At 39.4% G+C, this 20,463-nt stretch overlaps 1 protein-coding gene across 1 annotated transcript in view; it reads right to left on the bottom strand.

The window, feature by feature from the left end:
* Positions 1 to 20,463, bottom strand: part of HID1 (HID1 domain containing) — a 61,979-nt gene that overhangs the window by 16,423 nt on the left and 25,093 nt on the right. Inside the window, exons 4-17 of the mRNA XM_083352377.1 lie at positions 18,201 to 18,314; positions 15,268 to 15,374; positions 14,214 to 14,330; positions 13,227 to 13,449; positions 11,883 to 11,939; positions 11,657 to 11,797; positions 10,955 to 11,045; positions 9,454 to 9,605; positions 9,256 to 9,334; positions 8,421 to 8,585; positions 5,913 to 6,140; positions 4,615 to 4,748; positions 2,583 to 2,663; positions 1,017 to 1,108 (exon numbers count right to left, since the gene is read on the bottom strand). Of these exons, the coding sequence (XP_083208503.1) occupies positions 1,017 to 1,108; positions 2,583 to 2,663; positions 4,615 to 4,748; positions 5,913 to 6,140; positions 8,421 to 8,585; positions 9,256 to 9,334; positions 9,454 to 9,605; positions 10,955 to 11,045; positions 11,657 to 11,797; positions 11,883 to 11,939; positions 13,227 to 13,449; positions 14,214 to 14,330; positions 15,268 to 15,374; positions 18,201 to 18,314 (1,781 nt within the window). The remainder of the gene's footprint in view (positions 1 to 1,016; positions 1,109 to 2,582; positions 2,664 to 4,614; positions 4,749 to 5,912; positions 6,141 to 8,420; positions 8,586 to 9,255; positions 9,335 to 9,453; positions 9,606 to 10,954; positions 11,046 to 11,656; positions 11,798 to 11,882; positions 11,940 to 13,226; positions 13,450 to 14,213; positions 14,331 to 15,267; positions 15,375 to 18,200; positions 18,315 to 20,463) is intronic.

The following is a 20,463-nucleotide window of genomic DNA, read 5'->3' as shown; positions in this document are numbered from 1 at the left end:
TTTAAGCACAAGTCTTCTCATATTTATACATGGCAAAGGAATGAACAGAAGGACAAAAGTGTGATGTCTCCTATGAAAGACTGAGGGGATTAGTGGAGAATGTAAGGGTAAGGAGAGGTTTTGCACGTGGAATAATCTAGTTTTGGGATTAGGGTCACAGAAAGGGAAGGGAAGAACACTAACTATTGTGAGAAAAGAGTATTTGTCAAAAAAGGTAAAAATGGCTCCTTATAGCAGCATGTTTCTGTCCACTTTGGGGAAGTGGAGAAACATAAAGTTAAATAGAATGCAAGGAATGGAGTCCTTAAAATCTGTGGGATGAAACAGGAAATGATGGGATCAAGTCTGACTGATCAGGAAGATAAGCAGAATACAAAACTTAGTGACTGTAGAAACAATATTCATTAAACTGATCATATGCACAGTGAATGAAGATCAAAGTGCAAAACAAACATGAAGAAAAAATGAATGGGTAGTGAGAACGGAAGGAAAGATCAACAGTCATCTTTATAAAGATTTGAGATCTGCAAAAAGAATAATATGAAAAATTTAAAGAACAAAAGGCAGTATATGAAGCAGATATAAATAAAATGGAAGCACGTACAACTTACAAGGCTGGATACGTATGGAGACATATAATGAATGGTATTAGTGTAAACTATTTTCCCTTTTATTTTTCTTATGCATTTAATGTCTTTGGCTCATGAGTTCTTATTCCTTTTATATGCTCTGCATAAAGTAGCTTATTATTATTAAAGGAGACTCTATTCTACTCTATTCTATTTCTTCTTATCCCAAAAGAGAATGCTGTGACAAGTACAGTATGTCCATATGCATGATCCAATCAACCCAATTCAACAATAATAGTCTTTATTTTTTTCTGTAGAAATGTGAAAAGAGAGTAAGACTGATTTTATTACAGGAATAAGGTTTAGTACTCAATAAGGAAATTCATACCACCTTACAATTCCCACTCACCCCCAAATAGCTTTATTTACAAGACCTGTGGCACTTACTTGTCAATACAAATCTTCTCTACCTGGGGAACCAGAACCTGCAACAGCCTCATGATTGTCTGCAAGGGCAATTTCGATTTCCAAGACACCACCTGCAAAGGAAAAGGATAGCAATCAAGAGCCAAGACTTTGAGCCAACTCAGCAAACCAATACCTGACAGGAACATTTTCATTCAAATCAAAAACTATATCCAAATCTGTAGCATCCACGAGTCATAAAAGAGCCAAGGTTGCCTACCCCTGATTTAGACTGATATACTGCTTCACAGTGCTTTACGGCCCTCTCTAAGTGGTTTACAGAGTCCGTCTATTGCCCCCAACAATCTGGGTCCTCATTTTACCGACCTCAGAAGGATGGAAGGCTGAGTCAACTTTGAGCCAGTGAGAATCGAACTGCTGGCAGTCAGCAGAACTAGCTTGCAATACTGCATTCTAACCACTGCGCCATCATGGGTCTAGTTAGAACTTACTAACAATCCCAGAAACAGTTCTGCAAGTAGACAACATTTCAGTCTAAGCACTTTTGTGCACATGTACTCATGATTGCTACCTGAGCTTTGGAAGATGAAGAAGAGGGACAGAAAATGACCATCTAGAGAGCAAAAATTCAGTGCTTTTCCTTCAGATGAAAAAAAAGAAACAACTATGTAGGTGTAGTAGCATAACTTTCTGATTATTCCTCACATTGGGGCAGGAAAGGCTTTAAAGAAAGCAATCTCCTGATCCAGCAGATGTTCCACTAATCAGTTCCCCTGCCATGGGGGGGGGCTAGCTCATTAATGTACCCAGGCTTTTTATGAGTGCTTCATTTTTTACAGGAAACATCTACCTCAGAGTATGCTTTACACAATTCAACCCTAAAGCTTTCTGAAAGAAAACAGCTATAGAAAATGAGAACGTTTGAGAAGCAGAGCAACCTATTTATTATGCTGGGAAGAAAAGCTGTGGATGATGACAGGGATAACTATTCCATAATTTAAATTATTAATAGCGATCCTGCTATTCAGGAAGACAATCATCTGGGCTTTTATGAATCAGAGTTTCAACATTCCTCCTCCTTCAGCTCTTATCAGTTCAATAGCAGCTGAGATGACCCAGTTTCTGGTTAGGTAAAATTCAACCCATACATAAAGTGAAAATACCTCCATGGAAGATACGTTCTCTAGCACTTTTTAAGCACAAATGGCAAAATGGGGCAATACATGTCCTTCCTCCTAAATCAGAGGTGGGGAACTATGGTCCTTTTAGGATTTGTGGATTTCAGCTCCAAGAATTCCTGAGCTAGCCATGAGAAGATGAAGTCCAGAAGTCATAAAAGGGCCATAGTTCCCCACCCCTGTCCTAAATGAAAGCAGCAGACCATTATCACATTGGATAAAGAGGGAAGTACTCCAGAGACTAGTAAACAGATACTATATCATCCTCTGTGGACGATTGGACTTTCTCTTCTCATATCACAGCTTGCTTCCTTATCAAAGGAAGATAATAAGGAATGTTGCTCATGTGATTAAAAAACAAGTTATATCTCTGTATTACTCTTTAGCAAGATTTGCCAGCATCTCTCACCCATTCAGGAGTTGGATTCCACTGCCCAACTGAGGATGTGCTGGACAGACGTCGTCGATCCCGTCTGGATTGTGAGGACTCCTAATGACAGAATGCAAATTATTTTGCTTATCCATGGGCTACAACTTCCCTCTGTTGTGTACTGCTACAAATAAAATCAAATATCGTTTAGCAAGGCTCTGTTTTTCAGCTTCCCAGTCTAAGATTGAAAGAGAGGGACTGGCTCAAAGTCACCCAGCTGCCTTTCTGTGTCAAATGAAGGACTCCCCACTTCTACCCACTTTAATCACCATGCTATGTGCTGGATCGTGTGTGTGTGTGTGTGTGTGTGTGTGTGTGTGTGTGTTTCATAAAACAAAATTTTGCATAACAGTATTGTTTAGTGACGGCAGTTCAATCACTAAGCAAGGATCATGCAAGTCATTAAGCACGGGTCCCATATGACCATGACTTCCAACTTGCCATCTTCCCCACTGACTTTGTGGAAAGCTAACAGGGATGTTGGAAATCATGATCAAGTGACTGTGACTCACTATGACATTGTAATCACTAAAGGTAAAGGTAAAGGTTCCCCCGCACATGCGTGCTAGTCGTTTCCGACTCTAGGGGCCGGTGCTCATCTCCGTTGAGCTAAAGAGCCGGTGCTCATCTCCGTTGAGCTAAAGAGCCAGCGCTTGTCCGAGGACGTCTCTAGCCAGTTGCAAAAGCTCCCGGATTGCAATCACGTGACTGCAGAGGCACTGCAAAATCCAGTCCTCTGGGATCGGTCGTAAATCCTCCTTGTTCAGCATCATCACAAGTTTGAACAATCAGTCATAAACCAAGAATCACCTATATACATACAAACACAAATCCATACACATATTCTTATTATTCTTGCTCATCCTTATGCTGATTATCAGGAGGAAATATATATCTATATCCCCAACAACAGCACTTCAGCAGAAGAAAGCAAGCTACAGTATATTATCCACAGCCAAGTGCTTCAAGCTGAGCATAATCAGAATCCTTCAGAGATATAATTTATCTTCAGAACTGATCTCTAAAACAAGGGGCAAACAAGCAAGACCCAGGATGCCCTGAGCTGTTAACTTTGCTGTCTCTGGGATTTACTGTTGCATAAAACAATCAATCAAACCTGCATTGTTTACAATTACTGTAACTTTGTTGTCATAGGCTCAGAGATTGGTATCACTTTCAATAAATTTTCTTCAAAATAAATTCATAAAAACACTTGCTTTGGGCACAGCTTGTACTGTCCTATTCCCCAATCATGGGAACCTATCCAATAGGTTAGGGGTTTATTGCACAATAATTCAAATGAGCAATAAGTCAAATGCATATAGTTCCTAGGTTGTTCCCATCGATAGGAGGGGACGAAGTGAATTTAACCACTATGTCTGGAATTTCCTAAGTTTCCTGTAAGAAAAGGCAGGTTTCGAATTGAAATAAATAAAATATGCCCCAACATTCTATTAAATTATTTTCTGCACACAAAATGTTTTCTCCAATTTTGGGGGGGATCTATTGATAAGGATAAGGGACGCGGTGGCTCAGTGGGTTAGGATGCTGAGCTTGTCAATCAGAAGGTCAGCAGTTTGGCAGGTTGAATCCCGAGTGCCACGTAACAGAGTGAGCGCCTGTTACTCGTCCCAGCTTCTGCCAACCTAGCAGTTCGAAAGCATGTAAAAATGCAAGTAGAAAAATAGGGACCACTACGGTGGGAAGGTAACAGCATTCTGTGCGCCTTTGGCGTCTAGTCATGCCGGCCACATGACCACGGAGACGTCCTCGGACAAGTGCTGGCTCTTCGGCTTTGAAACGGAGATGAGCACTGGCCCCTAGAGTTGGAAATGACTAGCACGCATGTGCGGGGGAACCTTTACCTTTACCTTTTATTGATAAGTATAATGAAACCCTTGATTACCCATCTATGAAGCACCAAACATTATATTAAGATGCCATTCTGAATTGTTCAACCCTTGCTGTGTTCTTCAACCACTAGCTACCCAAGAGCACTTTGCAAACTTACCAGATTCCAAGTTTCAGTATCACTGGTCAGGCCTGGTGGGCTTCCTTCCGCTGGAGACGGAGAGGACTCTGGCTCTAGGGAGCGCATGGTCCCATCCTCTGACACCTGAGATTTCTCTGTGAGTTTGTCAATGGCTGATTTTTGAAAGGCAACATTAAGAAAGGAGGGGGAAAAAACTGTGCAAGATCTATTCCATCTTCCATAGTCAAGACCAGAAGACAATTCTACCTACAGCAAGTTTCCCTTGCACTTTGCTAAGGAAACCAACCAACCAACAAAAAAAAAATTAAACCAAGTAGCTGGCAAAACAGACCACCTCAGATTTTTTAACCTTTTACAAAAGTTTAAAATAATATATTTGTAATAATAGAACTTAAAATCTCTTTTAATGGGCCAAGGGGATCGTTAAAAGATATAAACTGATTTTATATTTAGGATCTAGATTTTTAAGGGAATGAAAATTACCTACTAGATTCTAGAACATAACCTTGAATTATATTATAGAACTGGGAATGACACAATAAAAGATACTTTTTTAATCACTGAAGTATTACTAAGATGACAAATAGAATATGTTTTTTGAAATAAATTAAGAATGCACTTGAATGAACAATGTATGTATTTCAGATATGATAATTACCGGTACTACATAATGAAATAAGGGAAATGTGAGTTACCCGAAAACTAAGTCTTTAGATACTATAGGCTAATTTGTAGCACTGTATTGAAATTAGATAAAATTTAAAAACAGGACGTGAATAAGTGTATGTGAAAATATATTGATAATTGCTCTAATTGACTGTGTCACAACTAGAAATGTATTAATTTGATTTTGATATTGTAACTAAGGGAATTGGAGAGGGAATTTTTGTTGATGTACCCTGAGCTATGTACAAAAAGATTTTGCTATTGGACTTTTGACTACCCAATCACCCCACTGCTTCATAAATATTTGGATGTAAAATTAGAAAATTAATAAAACTTGTTTTTTTAAAAAATAATAATAATATATTTTGTATTTTTATGACACAACTACCATTTATTTTTACTTGTTCCAGACAGCCCGATAGATTTTAAGAAAGGAGAATCCTAAATTAACAAAATAAAAATTAAATGATATGAAAGTGAAAGATAAGAAATAAATAATAATCACTTGCCATACAAATCACAAAATAAAAATTCTTTACTATCAGAAACCTAGATTCAGGTCTTAAACCATCAAAGGCTTATCCAGTCTACCTTCTGGACTAAATTAAAATCTTTTGTGACCTTCAGGGTCACAAATACTCTGGACTGACCTGGAGTCGCTACGAGGCTGGCCTTTAGTGTTCCAGGCTCCGCAGGTGCAGCAGGCCGGGATCCCTCCATGGACATCCCCTCCTGAGAGTTGGTACGAGAAATGGGCTCAGGAGCTTTCTTTTTGCGTTGCAAAGCTTTCTGGATGGACTGCACGTCAGTAGGTAGATTGGCTAGCTGATGGAATACATTGCGCTTGCGAATAATGGCATATACCAAATTGGAATTACCTAGGAAATCACAACAACACAGGAGAAGAAAAATAACATCTCTAACTTTCTGTAATTATTGGGAAACACAAATTGAAAAAGATCTGTAGATCGTGGATAGGTGAGCAAAAAAAACAACAACCAAGTAATCAATGGTTTCCTACAATTTAATGGCTCTCTGAATTTTTGCAGCTTAGATCTGATAGCCCTAAATGTGAGAGGAAGAGAAATTAACTATAGTTAGAACTATATGCTCAGCTCATGCTCAGGAAATAGAAGTTTGGCGTTATTCTCTTCCCCCAACCTTAGCTCCTTTCTTCATGTTAGTCAAATTATAGCCTGACGTTTTTGAATGGTTGTTCCTTAAGGTGATGGCTTCTACTTTTTAGAATCAACCCTAGATTAAAGTAAAGGTAAAGGTAAAGGTTCCCCCGCATATGCGTGCTAGTCATTTCCGACTCTAGAGGGCGGTGCTCATCTCCGTTTCAAAGCCGAAGAGCCAGCGCTTGTCCGAGGACGTCTCTGTGGTCATGTGGCCGGCATGACTAGACGCCAAAGGCGCACGGAACGCTGTTACCTTCCCACCGGAGTGGTCCCTATTTTTCTACTTGCATTTTTACATGCTTTCGAACTGCTAGGTGGGCAGAAGCTGGGACGAGTAACAGGTGCTCACTCTGTTACGCGGCGCTCGGGATTCGACCCGCCAAACTGCCGACCTTCTGATCGACAAGCTCAGCATCCTAACCCACTGAGCCACCGCATCCCGAACCCTAGATTACTGGGCTACAAAAGAATAAACTGATAAGCTCTCTATTACAAAACTGATAACTTATCTCTTACAGAACTCTGGCCATCAAAATTATATAAAGAAATATTTCTAAACATTATCCTAACTGATATTTTCCAGAAAATATTTAAAAACAAAAAATTGCTTATGTTACATCTACCAGCATGTAAGATTTAGGATTTCAGGCATATTTGACTTTCTGACTGGCTAACAAGTTATTGAGAGTCTAGCTTATTCATGGCCTCTCAGACTTAGTTCCTACTTATAGAGTGAAAATTATAGAAGCATATATATGAAAAGGTTTCACCAACACGTAAAAAAATCCAAAGAGGACTAAATTGCACTTTGCAATTTAAAAATGTCATAAAGTAATGTGCAAGGAGTGTTATATAGGCAACAGTAGTTATCAGTAACAGGAGCTTCCTTTTCCAATTTAAAAAAATAAAGGACCAAATTTACATAAAAATAAAACCATAAAATAGTTCATTCCAAATGTAAGTGAGAATTATATTTTACTAACGAGAAATGGCAAATCTAAAAAAGATAGAAGGGATATTTGCACCATATTTGATAAGGAAGCTTCATACTTTATACCTAGATGAATATTTATTCTTGGATAGATTAAACCTCTCGTCTAGACTACTGTAATGCTCTCTACTACTGTAATGCTCTCTACATGGGGCTGCCCTTGAGGTCCACCCGGAGACTCCAACTGGTGCAGAATGCAGCCGCACAAGTTGTCTTGGGAGTTTCCCGATACTCCCATGTTACACCTTTGCTCCGCGAGCTGCATTGGCTACCGGTTGCTCTCCGGGTGAGGTTCAAGGTGTTAGTGATGACTTACAAAGCCCTTCATGGCATGGGTCCGGATTACCTACGGCAACACCTGCGGCCGGCGTCAACTTCCCTCCGTCCAGTACGCTCCCACAGGGAGGGCCTCCTCAGGGTGCCGCCGATCAAAGAATGCCGATTGGTGATCCCCAGGGGGAGAGCGTTCTCTGTGGGCGCGCCAGACCTTTGGAACCGCTTACCGGTTGAGCTCCGGATGGCCCCCGACCTTCGCTCCTTCCGGCGCGATCTCAAAACTTTCTTTTTCGAACAAGCTGGCCTGGTCTGACGGGATGGGGTTGGGTTTTTATAAATAGTTTTAATTTTAATATGTATTAATTTTATGGGCATAATGTTTAATGGCTTTTTAATTTTTGTATTCTATTTTTATTGTGTATTGCCCTGTTCACTGCCCTGAGTCCTTCGGGAGAAGGGCGGTATACAAATTAAATTATTAAATTAAATTAAATTAAATTAAATTAAATTAAATTAAATTAAATTAAATTAAATTAAATTAAATTAAACCAAGGGTGTCAAACTGCCGGCCCGCGGGCTGGACACGTCATCCGGAAGCCGCGCCCACCCCATTGCCGGCAATAGCGTGATGTCATGTGACGTACGAGTTTGACATGTCTGGATTAAACTATCAGAGAGGGATAATTTTTTGTTACTGATCAGCCACTTACCATCAAACTGGTACTGGATGATATTGTTGAAGACTTCCAGCAAAAAGAAGACAAGGTGGTGGTTTTGGACCATGGAGAAAAGGAACCAAGTAGTTGAAAATGCTTCCAATAGATGCAGCAATTTGTTAGCTGCTACCATGGAAAGAGACTTTAAGTATGGTGATACTAGAAGACAGAAAAAATTAAAAAGTCATTTAGGGAGATCAAATATCCATTATAATTACACCTTAGTGTACAATCAGTTAAGATATGGATCGTGTACACTTATTGTGCACAATGCATATTTTAACACTTGCTATGGGAAGGCACTACAAATTAATTTTATAAAGGGAAATAACAGTAGTATAATATCCAAGTTCACTGAACTCTTGAACAGCTACATCATAATGGTAAAGAAAACAAATGCCATCTACTGAGAAGAAGGCAGTATTACAGCAACTCCTCAACTATTTTTAAAATTATGTCAGCTCTGAATGACAAAAGTAAAACCAAGAGAGGTTCAAAACTACGCATATATCTCCTAGTTTTTTCAACAATTACCTCCAAAAAGAGTCCTGGGTACTAAAATTAAATTTCTAAACACGGTAAGCCTTGCATGCACGACTATGCGGGTTTCAATTCTAAAGGAAAACCACGCTGCACTATTTGCTCCCAAGGTTTTGAAAATAAAAATATATACTGCTCAAAAAAATAAAGGGAACACTTAAACCACACAGTGTACTGTATTTAATAGTAGGATGTCTTATTTTGTGTTCCCTTTATTTTTTTGAGCAGTATATTTTAAATCTATATTAAGATTTTCAGCTTGGCTGTCACTGTAGAGTAGGCAACTTACCATTCACTATGATGGTAAGGAGGCAGTCAAATAGGGGCTGCAACCGCTGGTGTCCGCTAGTGATGATTTTATGAAAAACCTGCAGGGTGGAATGAAAGTAAGAAATTAAACAAAAGATTGCAGAGTTGCCATACTATTTTTACAGTGGCTAGGTTCTCTGCTATGAGCAAAGATACTGGTAGCAAATTCCAGACTCACAATGATGAGAAGATCTGCATGTGTCCCTGTGAAGACTGGAATATCCATCGGTACTCGTACAGAATATGGCTTATTGAGGCGGACACCAAAATTCCTTTCCCCACTCAGCAGCAATAAGATGAAGACACCAATATGCATAAGACCAACTCGAGCTGTAAAAATATGGCGCCAAAATTAAATCTGTCAGTGGCCAGAGGGAAAGCCAACTATTAACAATAGCAGATCAAAAACAAAATATAATGCTTACTAACATAAATATCTCACTCATTCACTGTGGTATTAAAAAAAAAGTATGGTTCAATATCACCCATGCTGCTGTCCAGCACACAATATAATGTCAGGAAGCAGCTTGCATCTGTTGCTATGCAATTTAAGCAGAAGTCCAAATGTAACCCATATCACTCAATATGTGGATAAATACATGTGGTTGCTTTTGGTCCCTACTCAGCTCTGGCCCCTCTCCAAGTAGGATCTCAGAAATCACTTTGATCTTAATCTGTCCCACAAAGTGACATGGAAATAGCTTGTGGTCTTATTTGAATTCATTCTTTTGACCTTTAAAGCCTATAAACAAACACATTTCCCTGGTATGTTTTAACATTATTATTATCCAGTATTGCTGTTTGCACAACCAGCCAAATGTTAAGATCAGGTTTGGCATTTTTATTCACCTATCAAATCCTATCAAGAGATTGTGTGTGTGTGTGTGTGTGTGTGTGTGTGTGTGTGTGTGTGTGTCTGTCTGTCTGTCTGTCTGTCTGTGTCTGTGTCTGTGTGTCTGTGTGTGTGTATCTGTCTTGTGTGTCTGTGTGTCTGTGTCTGTATGTGTGTATGTATATACATACATGTGTATGTCTGTGTGTCTGTATCTATGTGTCTGTGTGCACGCACAGAGAGAAGGGGGGCAACATTTTAATGGCAGAGAGCTGCACTTAATGCTATGAAGAAAGCTACAAAGGGATAGTTCAATGATGTAAAATTGGTGCAGTACATGAACCAGAGGGTTTCTTCGATTTCCTAGTGTTTCACAGTTAACCTCAGGCTTATGTTACAGTTTCTATTTTTTCCTATCTCTAAATTGCAGAAAAGGTTAAATCTGTTGATGAAGTCAAGTTCTCAAGGTCACACAAAAATAGGAGCCACAGGATACCCAATGCTATCCAACCATGCCCTTGGGATGACAAAGACCACAGATATCAGTTAGGAGTATTGGAACGGGGCCTTTGCAGTCAAGATACAATTTTACCTATATTAAGACAGTAACTGGAGAGGCTGTTTGCTATGTCACCTTTTGCTATATAAGTTAGTAATGCCAGATTTGTCATTCTGTAAATAAGCACTATAAACAATTCACTGTAAATAAGCACCAAACATCCAGGAACTTGGATCCAAATACAATCTGTATTTATGGAATTAATCTCAGGACTAGGGAATCAGCTGGAAAGACTCCGAATTAAATTTTCCCAGCATAAGTTCTGAAAACAGATAAAACCAAACTTACATTGATCTGCTCTAGCATCGTTAAGAAAGTAGAGGATTGGCACCAGGATATCTAAAACATCACTGCTTTTCAGAACAAAGAAGAGAAATTTCTGAAAAAGAAAAAGAACAATTAAACTCAGTTGGTGGGGAGTGTCATGAAAGCTGTACAAAATAAAACTAGATCAATAGGAACTACAAGTAACAGCATGTTTATTAATGTTTTCTAGCAGGCCTGTAAAAATATTGCATTAGGGAGGGCAAAGCTGAGGATTTTGTGGAGGAAGAAAGTTCGGCTTACTCAAAGTGATTATTTCTCAGCAGACTTGGAGAAAATTGCAATCTTGGGATAAAAAAAAATCTCTTGAACAAAAACCATGATCTTTTCCTGATTTATTTTTGCTCTGAAGGCATCAAAGAGCAGGTAAGCATCATGATTTCCCTATGTAGGTTGTTTTCAGGCGGACGTTTTCTCAGGGATATTCAACAGGCCTGATATCTGAACACAGGCAGCATCAGCAATGGGTCAGTGACTCCAAATAACTATTTCACTGCTGCATCATAACCCGATTTTTCAATCATTTGTTTCTCTTCTAATCCAAAATTGTTACTGTTGACCAGCTCACCATCACCAAGATTCTCCCACGTGTTCATTTAACAGGCCCAGATCCTGCTCTCTTTCCTACCCCAATTCTTTAATAATGCCAGCGACAGAAGACAGAACCTTATTGAAATCACAGAGTTTCCAGAAGAGAACCAGGAGCTCTTGATGGAACTGGATCTTTTTGGTAGAATTTGGCAGGTAAGTTTGGAGCAGAGGGTTGGAGAGCAGACGAGCCACTCCTTTCAAAACAAACTGGAAATCCTGACAACACAAAAAGCATAAATAAGTTACAGTGTGGAAACCTAAGATTAAGCCAATAGAGCCTTTTAAAAATCTGATACATTACCTCTTCTCTGTGTATCCTAGACAGGTAATTGACAAACAGGTTGTCTGGTCCTGGAGGCTGCATTGAAAGAAACCAAGTAAATGTTTCTTAGATTTAAAACACCCGCAGGATATGTACGCTCGTCTCTGAATTCATTGGCAAATGACACTGTCACTAAATCAGTCAAACAACCCTGATGCAATGTTAAATATTAAACTACATCTGGTGCCTGTGATCCCAGATATTGGTGAACTACAATTCCCAGGAGCCTCAATCGAGACAATCAATGGCAGGGTACTTGGAGTGATAATTCAGCAACATCTGGAGACCCTTGACTATGCTAAGCATTAGGATATAATGGCTGCTTATCATTTTATGAAATAAATAAAAATAGGCTTGATATTTCATAATTTTTTTAAAATACAGCATAGATTAATTAGTTCATTTGCTTTAATCAGAAAGCAAATGCCTTAAGTGCCCACGTCTCTGTTCATTCATGGATATTATGAATACCTCTCTCCAGTATGCAGTACAGTGAGGAAACAGAAGAAAATGTAAATATTTATGCCAGTAATGCAGTGAATGAAAAGGTCTGAATTAATAAATATGCACATGGAAAAGAAATTCTAATCAGTTTGGTATTAAGAAAGCAAATGTACACCTTTAAGCACTTAAGAGACAATGTCTCAGATCCATCACATTGCTTTAAGATACAAGTAGTCCTCAAAACTTACAACAGTTCATTTAGTGACCAAAGTTATCACAGCATTGAAAAAAGTGACTTATCACCATTTTTCACACTTACGACCATTGTAGTGTTCCTGAGGTCACGTGATCAAAATTTAGACATGTGGCAACTGGTTTATATTTATGACGGTTGCAGTGTCCCAGGGTCATGTGATCACCTTTTGCAACCTTCTGACAAGCAAAGTCAATGGGGAAGCCAGATCCACTAAACAACTGTGCCACTATCTTAACACAGTGATTCACTTAACAGCTGGGTAAAGAAAGGTCATAAAATGGGGCAAGATTCACTTATCAACAGAAATTTTGGGCTCAGTTGTGGTTGTAAGTTGAGGACTACCTGTACTTGATAAATGCTTGCTCAGAATGAAATCAAAAATCCATTTTCAGGTTTGAGCCCAAACAAATGTTCAAATGTTTCAGGCCAATTATCTGGATTCTTGGGTGCCAAGGAAAGCTTCCATCTGAGAGAAGAATTTAGCACCATCTTGCCAGGGTTGCTTATGTACAATAAAAGCTTCCGTTGAATGCTGATTTGCTTTAAGAAAGCCTGTTGAAATTTTATACACATATCTGCCGCTCCTCACATTATAAACACAGCTAAGTCAGGGAGCAACTCACATCGGTATCATCCATGACTGTCCCAGTGGTAGTGCCGTCTACTGTGGGACTGGAGCTGGTAGAAGTGTCATAGTCCAATGTGACTATAAGGACTTGAGCGGCCTGCTCCACCAGTGGTTCACGATAGTCCGAGAAGAGCAAGTGGTTATAGGGGATCCCATAACCCACTGGATCGTAAGCACAGACGATATTCAAGAGGGAAGTAAACAGCGGAAGAGCATGCCTAGAAGAGGATCCAACATGCTCAAAACAATGCCTCAGAAGCCTGAAGTGTTAAAAGCTTTCCAACAAAGAACAAGCCTTTACTGTATTTTATTTGCACTGATTAAATAATGTTTTTATTCCTCAGCAACATTCATTAGTGAAAAGAAAAACGCATTTGAGGTTATTATTCTTAGTTATTTTAATAAATGAGATAATATGCTATCTGATTGATAATACAGATTAGAATATCCTACTTTGCTCTCCACTATGGCTGGGTGGCTGCAGAAGAATCAGCCACTGTCAGAATTAAAAAAATAACCCAACTCTTTCTAAAAAATTTCTTCAATGCAATTTGTAATAAAAAGAATCCATTCGTACTGCACAATTTGCTAATTATTGCAAACTGCTTGTTTTAGAGTGCCTCCTGTCTTAAGGACAAATGTTTGGTGTACTACGAGAGTGAGCTAGTGGCAGCAAGATCTGGGGTTACATGCTTTTCTGCTGACTCTATCATGGAAGGGTTAGCAGCTGTGTGGATGTACTCTAGTATTCCAAAACCATCCACTATCTGGATCAAACGCTGGTTGGCTCCAATTAGGCAAACATAGCTCTAAAGACATATGTATGTACTGAAGTAATAAGGAAAAAAAATAACAGGAGGCATAAAGTGAGGAGAAATGGAATGACGCCTATCATATATATGCAACCCTTTTAATAGAAGGAGGTTTAGATTAAATAAAAGTCTTTCAAAGCATCTATCACATGCAATTTGCAATTTCTCACCTGTTCTCTGTGGAACAGAAGAACTGGACCCAGGGATTAGTGTTGCTGCTATCGGAGGAGGGAGGCAAATACATGACCTCTGAGAAACAGGTCAGCAGAAGTTTCAGTAGCTCTGTCCTGTAAAGCATTTCAGTCAGCAGGAATATTAATTATTATTCACAGAGTCATGATTTTTTTTGCCAGGGTATTATTGGCACCTTCTTCTTTATTTTGCAGGAGCACGTTTGTTAAACTGTTTTTAAAAAATTGTGCTAAAACTAGAGTGAGGTATTCTTACAGTAAGACTTCTTAAAGAAATACTGTGCAATTCAAGTCCTTTTAGCCATCAGGAGGCACAAAAACATTTCCTTGTTCGCTACAAGCATGTTTCCTACAAGATGTCACTATTGGAGAGAGACTATCAAGCCAGGGGGAGGAGTCAAATGGGGAAATAATCTGGAATCCCTATGTGGATACAAAAGGGTGAAGTCTGATCTCCCCCTTGAATGCCATTGAACCTTATCTAGTCTTACCCAGGTGCAAACCATCAATCTGAGAAGATTCCTGTGTATAGGCTTGAGCAGGGGTGTTCAGACTTTGCCCTTTTATGACTTGTGGACTTCAACTCCCAGAATTCCTCAGCCAGCATGCCTGGCTGAGGAATTCTGGTAGTTGGAAGTCCACAAGCCATAAAAGGGCCAAGTTTGAACACCCCTGGGCTTGAGCAATAAAACAGCTAATTGAAGTCTTCACCTGTGGATCTGGTTGTTCAGACCTCACAGTCAACTTATTCAAGTGTATATTCCGCTTAGCCCCATCCCAGAATTTGTGTACAGTAGGTACAGAAAACTAACAAAGAAGTAAAGGATAATAAACTATGCAGTCATTTATAAGGCATAAAAGCTGGCTGGCTGACCTTGGGCCAATCACTGTCTCTCAGCCCAACTCACCTTAAAAAATGTGTCTCCTTAGTCAGGGATGAGCATTTTACTTTGTACATAATGCTCATGATCTTGCCACAATTACATTCATAAACTTCCCTTTAGCCTGATCTGTCATTTGCTGATGTCCTCACCTATTTAAATCATGGCTGAAGTTGGGTGACGGTGAATGAGCAAATCCAACACCAGCCTCCCAGATGTATTCACAACTATCAATTGCATGGATATCCTCAGCCGTGTCCTGGACAAGAAAAAGAAATTAACACATCAAATACTGTCAAACCTTCCAGGTAAAAAGTATGAATAGGATTATGAAGATTTAGACCAAATCTCTCAGTTCTCTTGCAGGTGGAAAAAACAACGATCGGCATCACAGAATTAGAGGATGCTTCTAGCATTACTAATTCAAATCATGTGACGCAGTCTTTCCCACCTTAATGGATTTTCTACAATAAGAACAAAGGTGAAAGAAGCATAGAGAGACATGAGATGTTTACAGTGTTGTGAGAATGAGGCATGGTGGTTGCACAATAAAAGTCTCATATGGAGAAACTCAGAGCATCGTATTATATTACAATAAACATCAAAAATCCATAATGACAGAATGAGGATGGCTCCCCTAGTAGCAGAACAGTAGAATGAAAAGCCAGCACGTAAACCAGCTCTTTGTAACTCCTCTCCAAACAAGGAGAAAACTTGAGACCACCCACAAGTGCTCCAAGCAGTTGCTACTTGCGTGGAGATCACAAGGCAGGGGTCTTTAGCAGGTTTAGAGCACTTAGAGATGAGAGAATATCCATCTTTTTGTTTATCATTCATTCATTCGTTTGTTTGTTTGTTTGTTTGTTTGTTTTATCAAATTTATATGGCTGCCAATCTTGGTGGAGCAGTGAGCTAATGCCTCCTTAAGTAACACCAGCTGCCTGCAATTAGTGCAGGTTCGAGTCCCACCAGGCTCAAGGTTGACTCAGCCTTCCATCCTTCCGAGGTAGGTAAAATGAGGACCCAGATTGTTGGGGGCAATTAAGCTGACTTTGTAATAATGCCGCTTGGGGGTGTGTGTGAAAGCCCTAACAAGCAGGCATATACATAGAATGAAGGCTACTGCTAAGCTTGTAAGCCGCCCTGAGTCTTCGGAGAAGGGCGGGATATAAATGGAATTAAAATAAAAATAAAAATAAAATAAATCTCACAAAAAGTGACTCTAGGCAGTCTGCAACAATTAAATAAAACAATAAACATATTAAAAAGAGTTAAGTGAAAATAGTTCAACAAACATCCACCCAGATTACACCTTATGCTTCTGATGAGGTGAACTTTGGCCTGCAAAAACTAAGGTATAATAAGTTTCCACAGGTCTTTTCAATATTTCTGGCTAATCTTAGTGAGAGCTGACATATTGAGGAAGGTCCTATCATCAAAAGCATCCCAAATATAAAAGGGGGGGGGTTGTTTCAGAATTAGTCATACTGTGGCCTAGAGATATATGAGTCATTATTTTGCAGAGTCCAGTTCTACAGGTTTGCTATACTGTGCAAGAGTTTTCTATACTTGTGGGGGGGAAAAACTTACAAGTAAACTTCCCCACAAAGACCAAGACTACAAGCATTGAACTCACAATCTTCTCCTCCATAGTGTCCATAGACAATAATAGCTATGCTTTAAAAATCTTCTTTACGATTGCATATTATGTTTGTGTGTGGCAATGCAAAGCAATGCAAGAAAGGAAGATTAAAATCTATTGCACTGCAGTAGTATCTCTTCTTTCTAAAATCCCCTCAAGATTGGTGACAAAATTCAGAGTAAGTCAGAATTTTGAAGAGTTCTGGTTTGTTGTTATTAAGAAATATACTGTTCCACAGATTTTACTGGCTTTTCTATTATCAAATCCCCGCTCATGATTTGATTTTAGTGTTACATGCAAGCCAGAATCTGATGTTGCTCCTATTATAACAAGCTATAAGTTTTACAAGTCAACTCTTGATTTAAAATCCTAGATGGTTAGAAAAGCAACATGAACCTAATCTCAGTATGTATAATAATAATAATAATAATAATAATAATAATAATAATAATAATAATAATAATAATAATAATAATAATAGCAGCAGCAGCAGCAGCAGCAATGGTTCCCAGTTGGTATAGCTACTTCTATTGAGAGATAAGCCATCAGGGATCCAAAATTTTCTCAGTCAAGTCATGCCCTGATCAACTCCCATGTGAATTACTGCAAAGTGCTCCATAAAGGGTACCCTTAAAAGGTGTCTACATAATGCAATGGCATAAACAGTTTGGGGCACTTCTAGGTGCACATATGCAAGATCTCTGCTTCAGGGTCCAGTTTGAAGTGTTGGTGATCACTTTTAAAACTCTCCACGGCATGGGAGTAGATTACCTGAGAAACAGCCTCATCCCAATTACATCAGCCTTTCCCATCTGGTCGGGCAGGAAGGGCATGTTTCAAACCCTGACAGCTACAGAATTTCAACTGTCAGGGTCCAGGAAGAGACCCTTCTCTATTATTGCCCCTGTCCCATGGCACATCGTGCCCCCTGACATGCGGCTCCCATCTTTCTGGCCTTCTGGAAGAGTGTTAAAAACTGGCTCTGTCAACTGGCAAGGGGATCCCTGGGGTGATTGGTGACTTGAAATCATTCCCTCTGTTGTTGTTTTTTAACTCCTGTCTTTTTAACTGTTTTTTAACTCTTTTGTATGGATTTTATAGTTTATCTGTAAACCATTCAGAACCACTTCGATAGTTAGATGGGGAGTATATAAATTTGATGAATAGAAAAAATGGAAATAAATGAATCACATGGGTCAGAATTGCCCATTCCTCCATTTTCCATAGTAGCTGGTCACCATCTTTAACAGAGATTGATAGCCCAGGGCAACCACTATTTCACTTACTGAAAATTCCAACTTAATCCAGACAGCTCAGCGACTGCACTGGACTGTATACAAAAAATTGTTATAGCAGTAAACATTTTCTATTGACAGTTGACCTTGGCCATCTTAAATATTGAGGCTGTCATACTAGATGTTAAACAACCAAAGTCTGACTTACCACATTGTTTTTTCGATGGCTCTGGACAGTGAACTCTGGACAGAAGAGCAGATCTGCAATGGCTAGAAGCAGTGACTCAGCCAGTGGCCTGGCATTTTCATCATCGTCATCTCCCTATAAATCAGCAATAAGTTGCAACAATTCATATCTGACCTTACATCATTGCAGACCACTGCTAACATAAGGCGGAGGGTAGGAAAATCTGGATGATAATTCTTCAACTATTTATTAAGCCAGCATTGATACTAATACTTGATGTCATACAGGTAGTCCTCGACTTATGACCACAACTGAGCTCAAAATTTGTTGTTAGTGATGCCCGATTTTATGACCTTTCTTGCCACAGTTGTTAAGTAAATAATCCCTGCAGTTTATAAATTAGTAACCCGGTTGTTAAGTGAATCTGGCTTCCCCATTGAGCTTGCTTGTCAAAAAAGGTGATTCACATGGCTTTGGGACACAGCAATGATCATAAGCATGCATCAGTTGCCAAGCATCTGAATTTGATCACATGATCATGGGGATGCTACAAAGGTCATAACTGTGAAACATGGTCACATTTTTCAGTGCCACTGTAACTTTAAATTGTCACTAAATGAACTGTTACAAGTCAAGGACTACCTGTATTATAACACATGGGAAAATGGCATTTACACAAGCCAGAAGTTTCATTAGACTATAGATACTGTAAGATTTAGAGGGATGCGGTGGCTCAGTGGGTTAGGACACTGAGCTTGTTGATCAGAAGGTCAGCAGTTTGGCGGGTCGAATCCCGAGTGCCGCATAACAGAGTGAGCGCCTGTTACTCGTCCCAGCTTCTGCCAACCTAGCAGTTCAAAAGTACGTAAAAATGCAAGTAGAAAAATAGGGACCACTACGGTGGGAAGGTAACAGCGTTCCGTGCGCCTTTGGCGTTTAGTCATGCCGGCCACATGACCACGGAAACATCCTTGGACAAGCGCTGGCTCTTTGACTTTGAAACAGAGATGAGCACCGGCCCCTAGAGTTGGAAACGACTAGCACGCATGCATGGGGGAACCTTTACCTTTACTGTAAGATTTATCCCATACGCACTACTCGGGGCAAAATTTAAGCAGACTGAACTACCATGACTATAAATTACTGTAGTTTGATTCTTGTAACTATAATTTAGATTCATTATCTTTCACACAAACAGAATTTCAGCAAAGCCTGCAACTTCATTTGGTCTGGTACAGCCTGTGTGACCAATATACAATAGAAGTAGAGATTACTTATAGAAGAGATGCTCTCATCTTGCTGAGACCAAGATATCCTCCTGCAGAGCACTCCGAGTGCTTCAAGGCTTTCAAATCAAGTTCCGTCCTTTTGTCTCAATGCTGACGCTTCACTCCCCATTTACAACAGTTTCCAAGGGAACCATATATCCTCGTCAGCAGGTCTCTAGCTCATTCGCCCCCCCACTCCATACTCATCCCGGATCTCATATTCTTGTCCTCTACCCATGCTGAAAAAAATGACAGGTGCTTATCTGTGACAGCCAGGCTGGATCAGCTTGTGCATGACACAGAGACTTTCACTCACAGCAAGCAGACTGGATTATAATAATAACCTCTGTTGATCTGACGCTATCTAGTGCCACATCAGAACATCTAATAAAAGCGTTTCAAATGCAAAAACAGTTGCAAGACATTAAAAAAAAATCAACTGCAGACACTTTCATTTAGCTTTCAAATTAGAGAAGGAAAAAGGAGCCTTAGAATCTTAAAGGTTAGAAGCATGAATCAGTTAACTAAAGAGATCATTTTATGACTTCATCAACCCCATAATAATGAGAATATTTAAAACAAAGCCGTGCCACAGAGAAAAAAAACGCTGTTCAGCACTGATTAATAACTGGTTACAATTCTACATTAGATTCTCCTGCTCAGTAAAATAAACAGAAAACACTATCATTATTGTACACTTTTAAGTTTTGCTCAGCTCAATAGAACTAGAAGTGTATTTATGGGAATTTACTGAGTGAAGATTAATCCGTTATTTAACAAATATCAAGCATTTTCTTGCTTTTATATTTAGTAAAATAATAAAGAAGCCCTCGAGTTGAACTTAGCATAATAATTGGATCTTCTATGCACTGGATCTTCTTTTACACTGTCATATTTTTTATGCGGGGGTGGGGGGGGTCATATTTCCCAAACTGGTCTATCCCCTCTCTATGTACTAACCACGGTTGATCCTGCTTAGCTTCTGAGATCAGCAAGGACAGCTGGAGGTTGCCACC

Source organism: Vipera ursinii, assembly GCF_947247035.1.
Source record: "Vipera ursinii genome assembly, chromosome: 2".
Taxonomy (NCBI): domain Eukaryota; kingdom Metazoa; phylum Chordata; class Lepidosauria; order Squamata; family Viperidae; genus Vipera; species Vipera ursinii.
The sequence above is the reverse complement of the archived record's forward strand: the minus strand, read 5'-3'. Positions and strand labels throughout refer to the sequence as shown.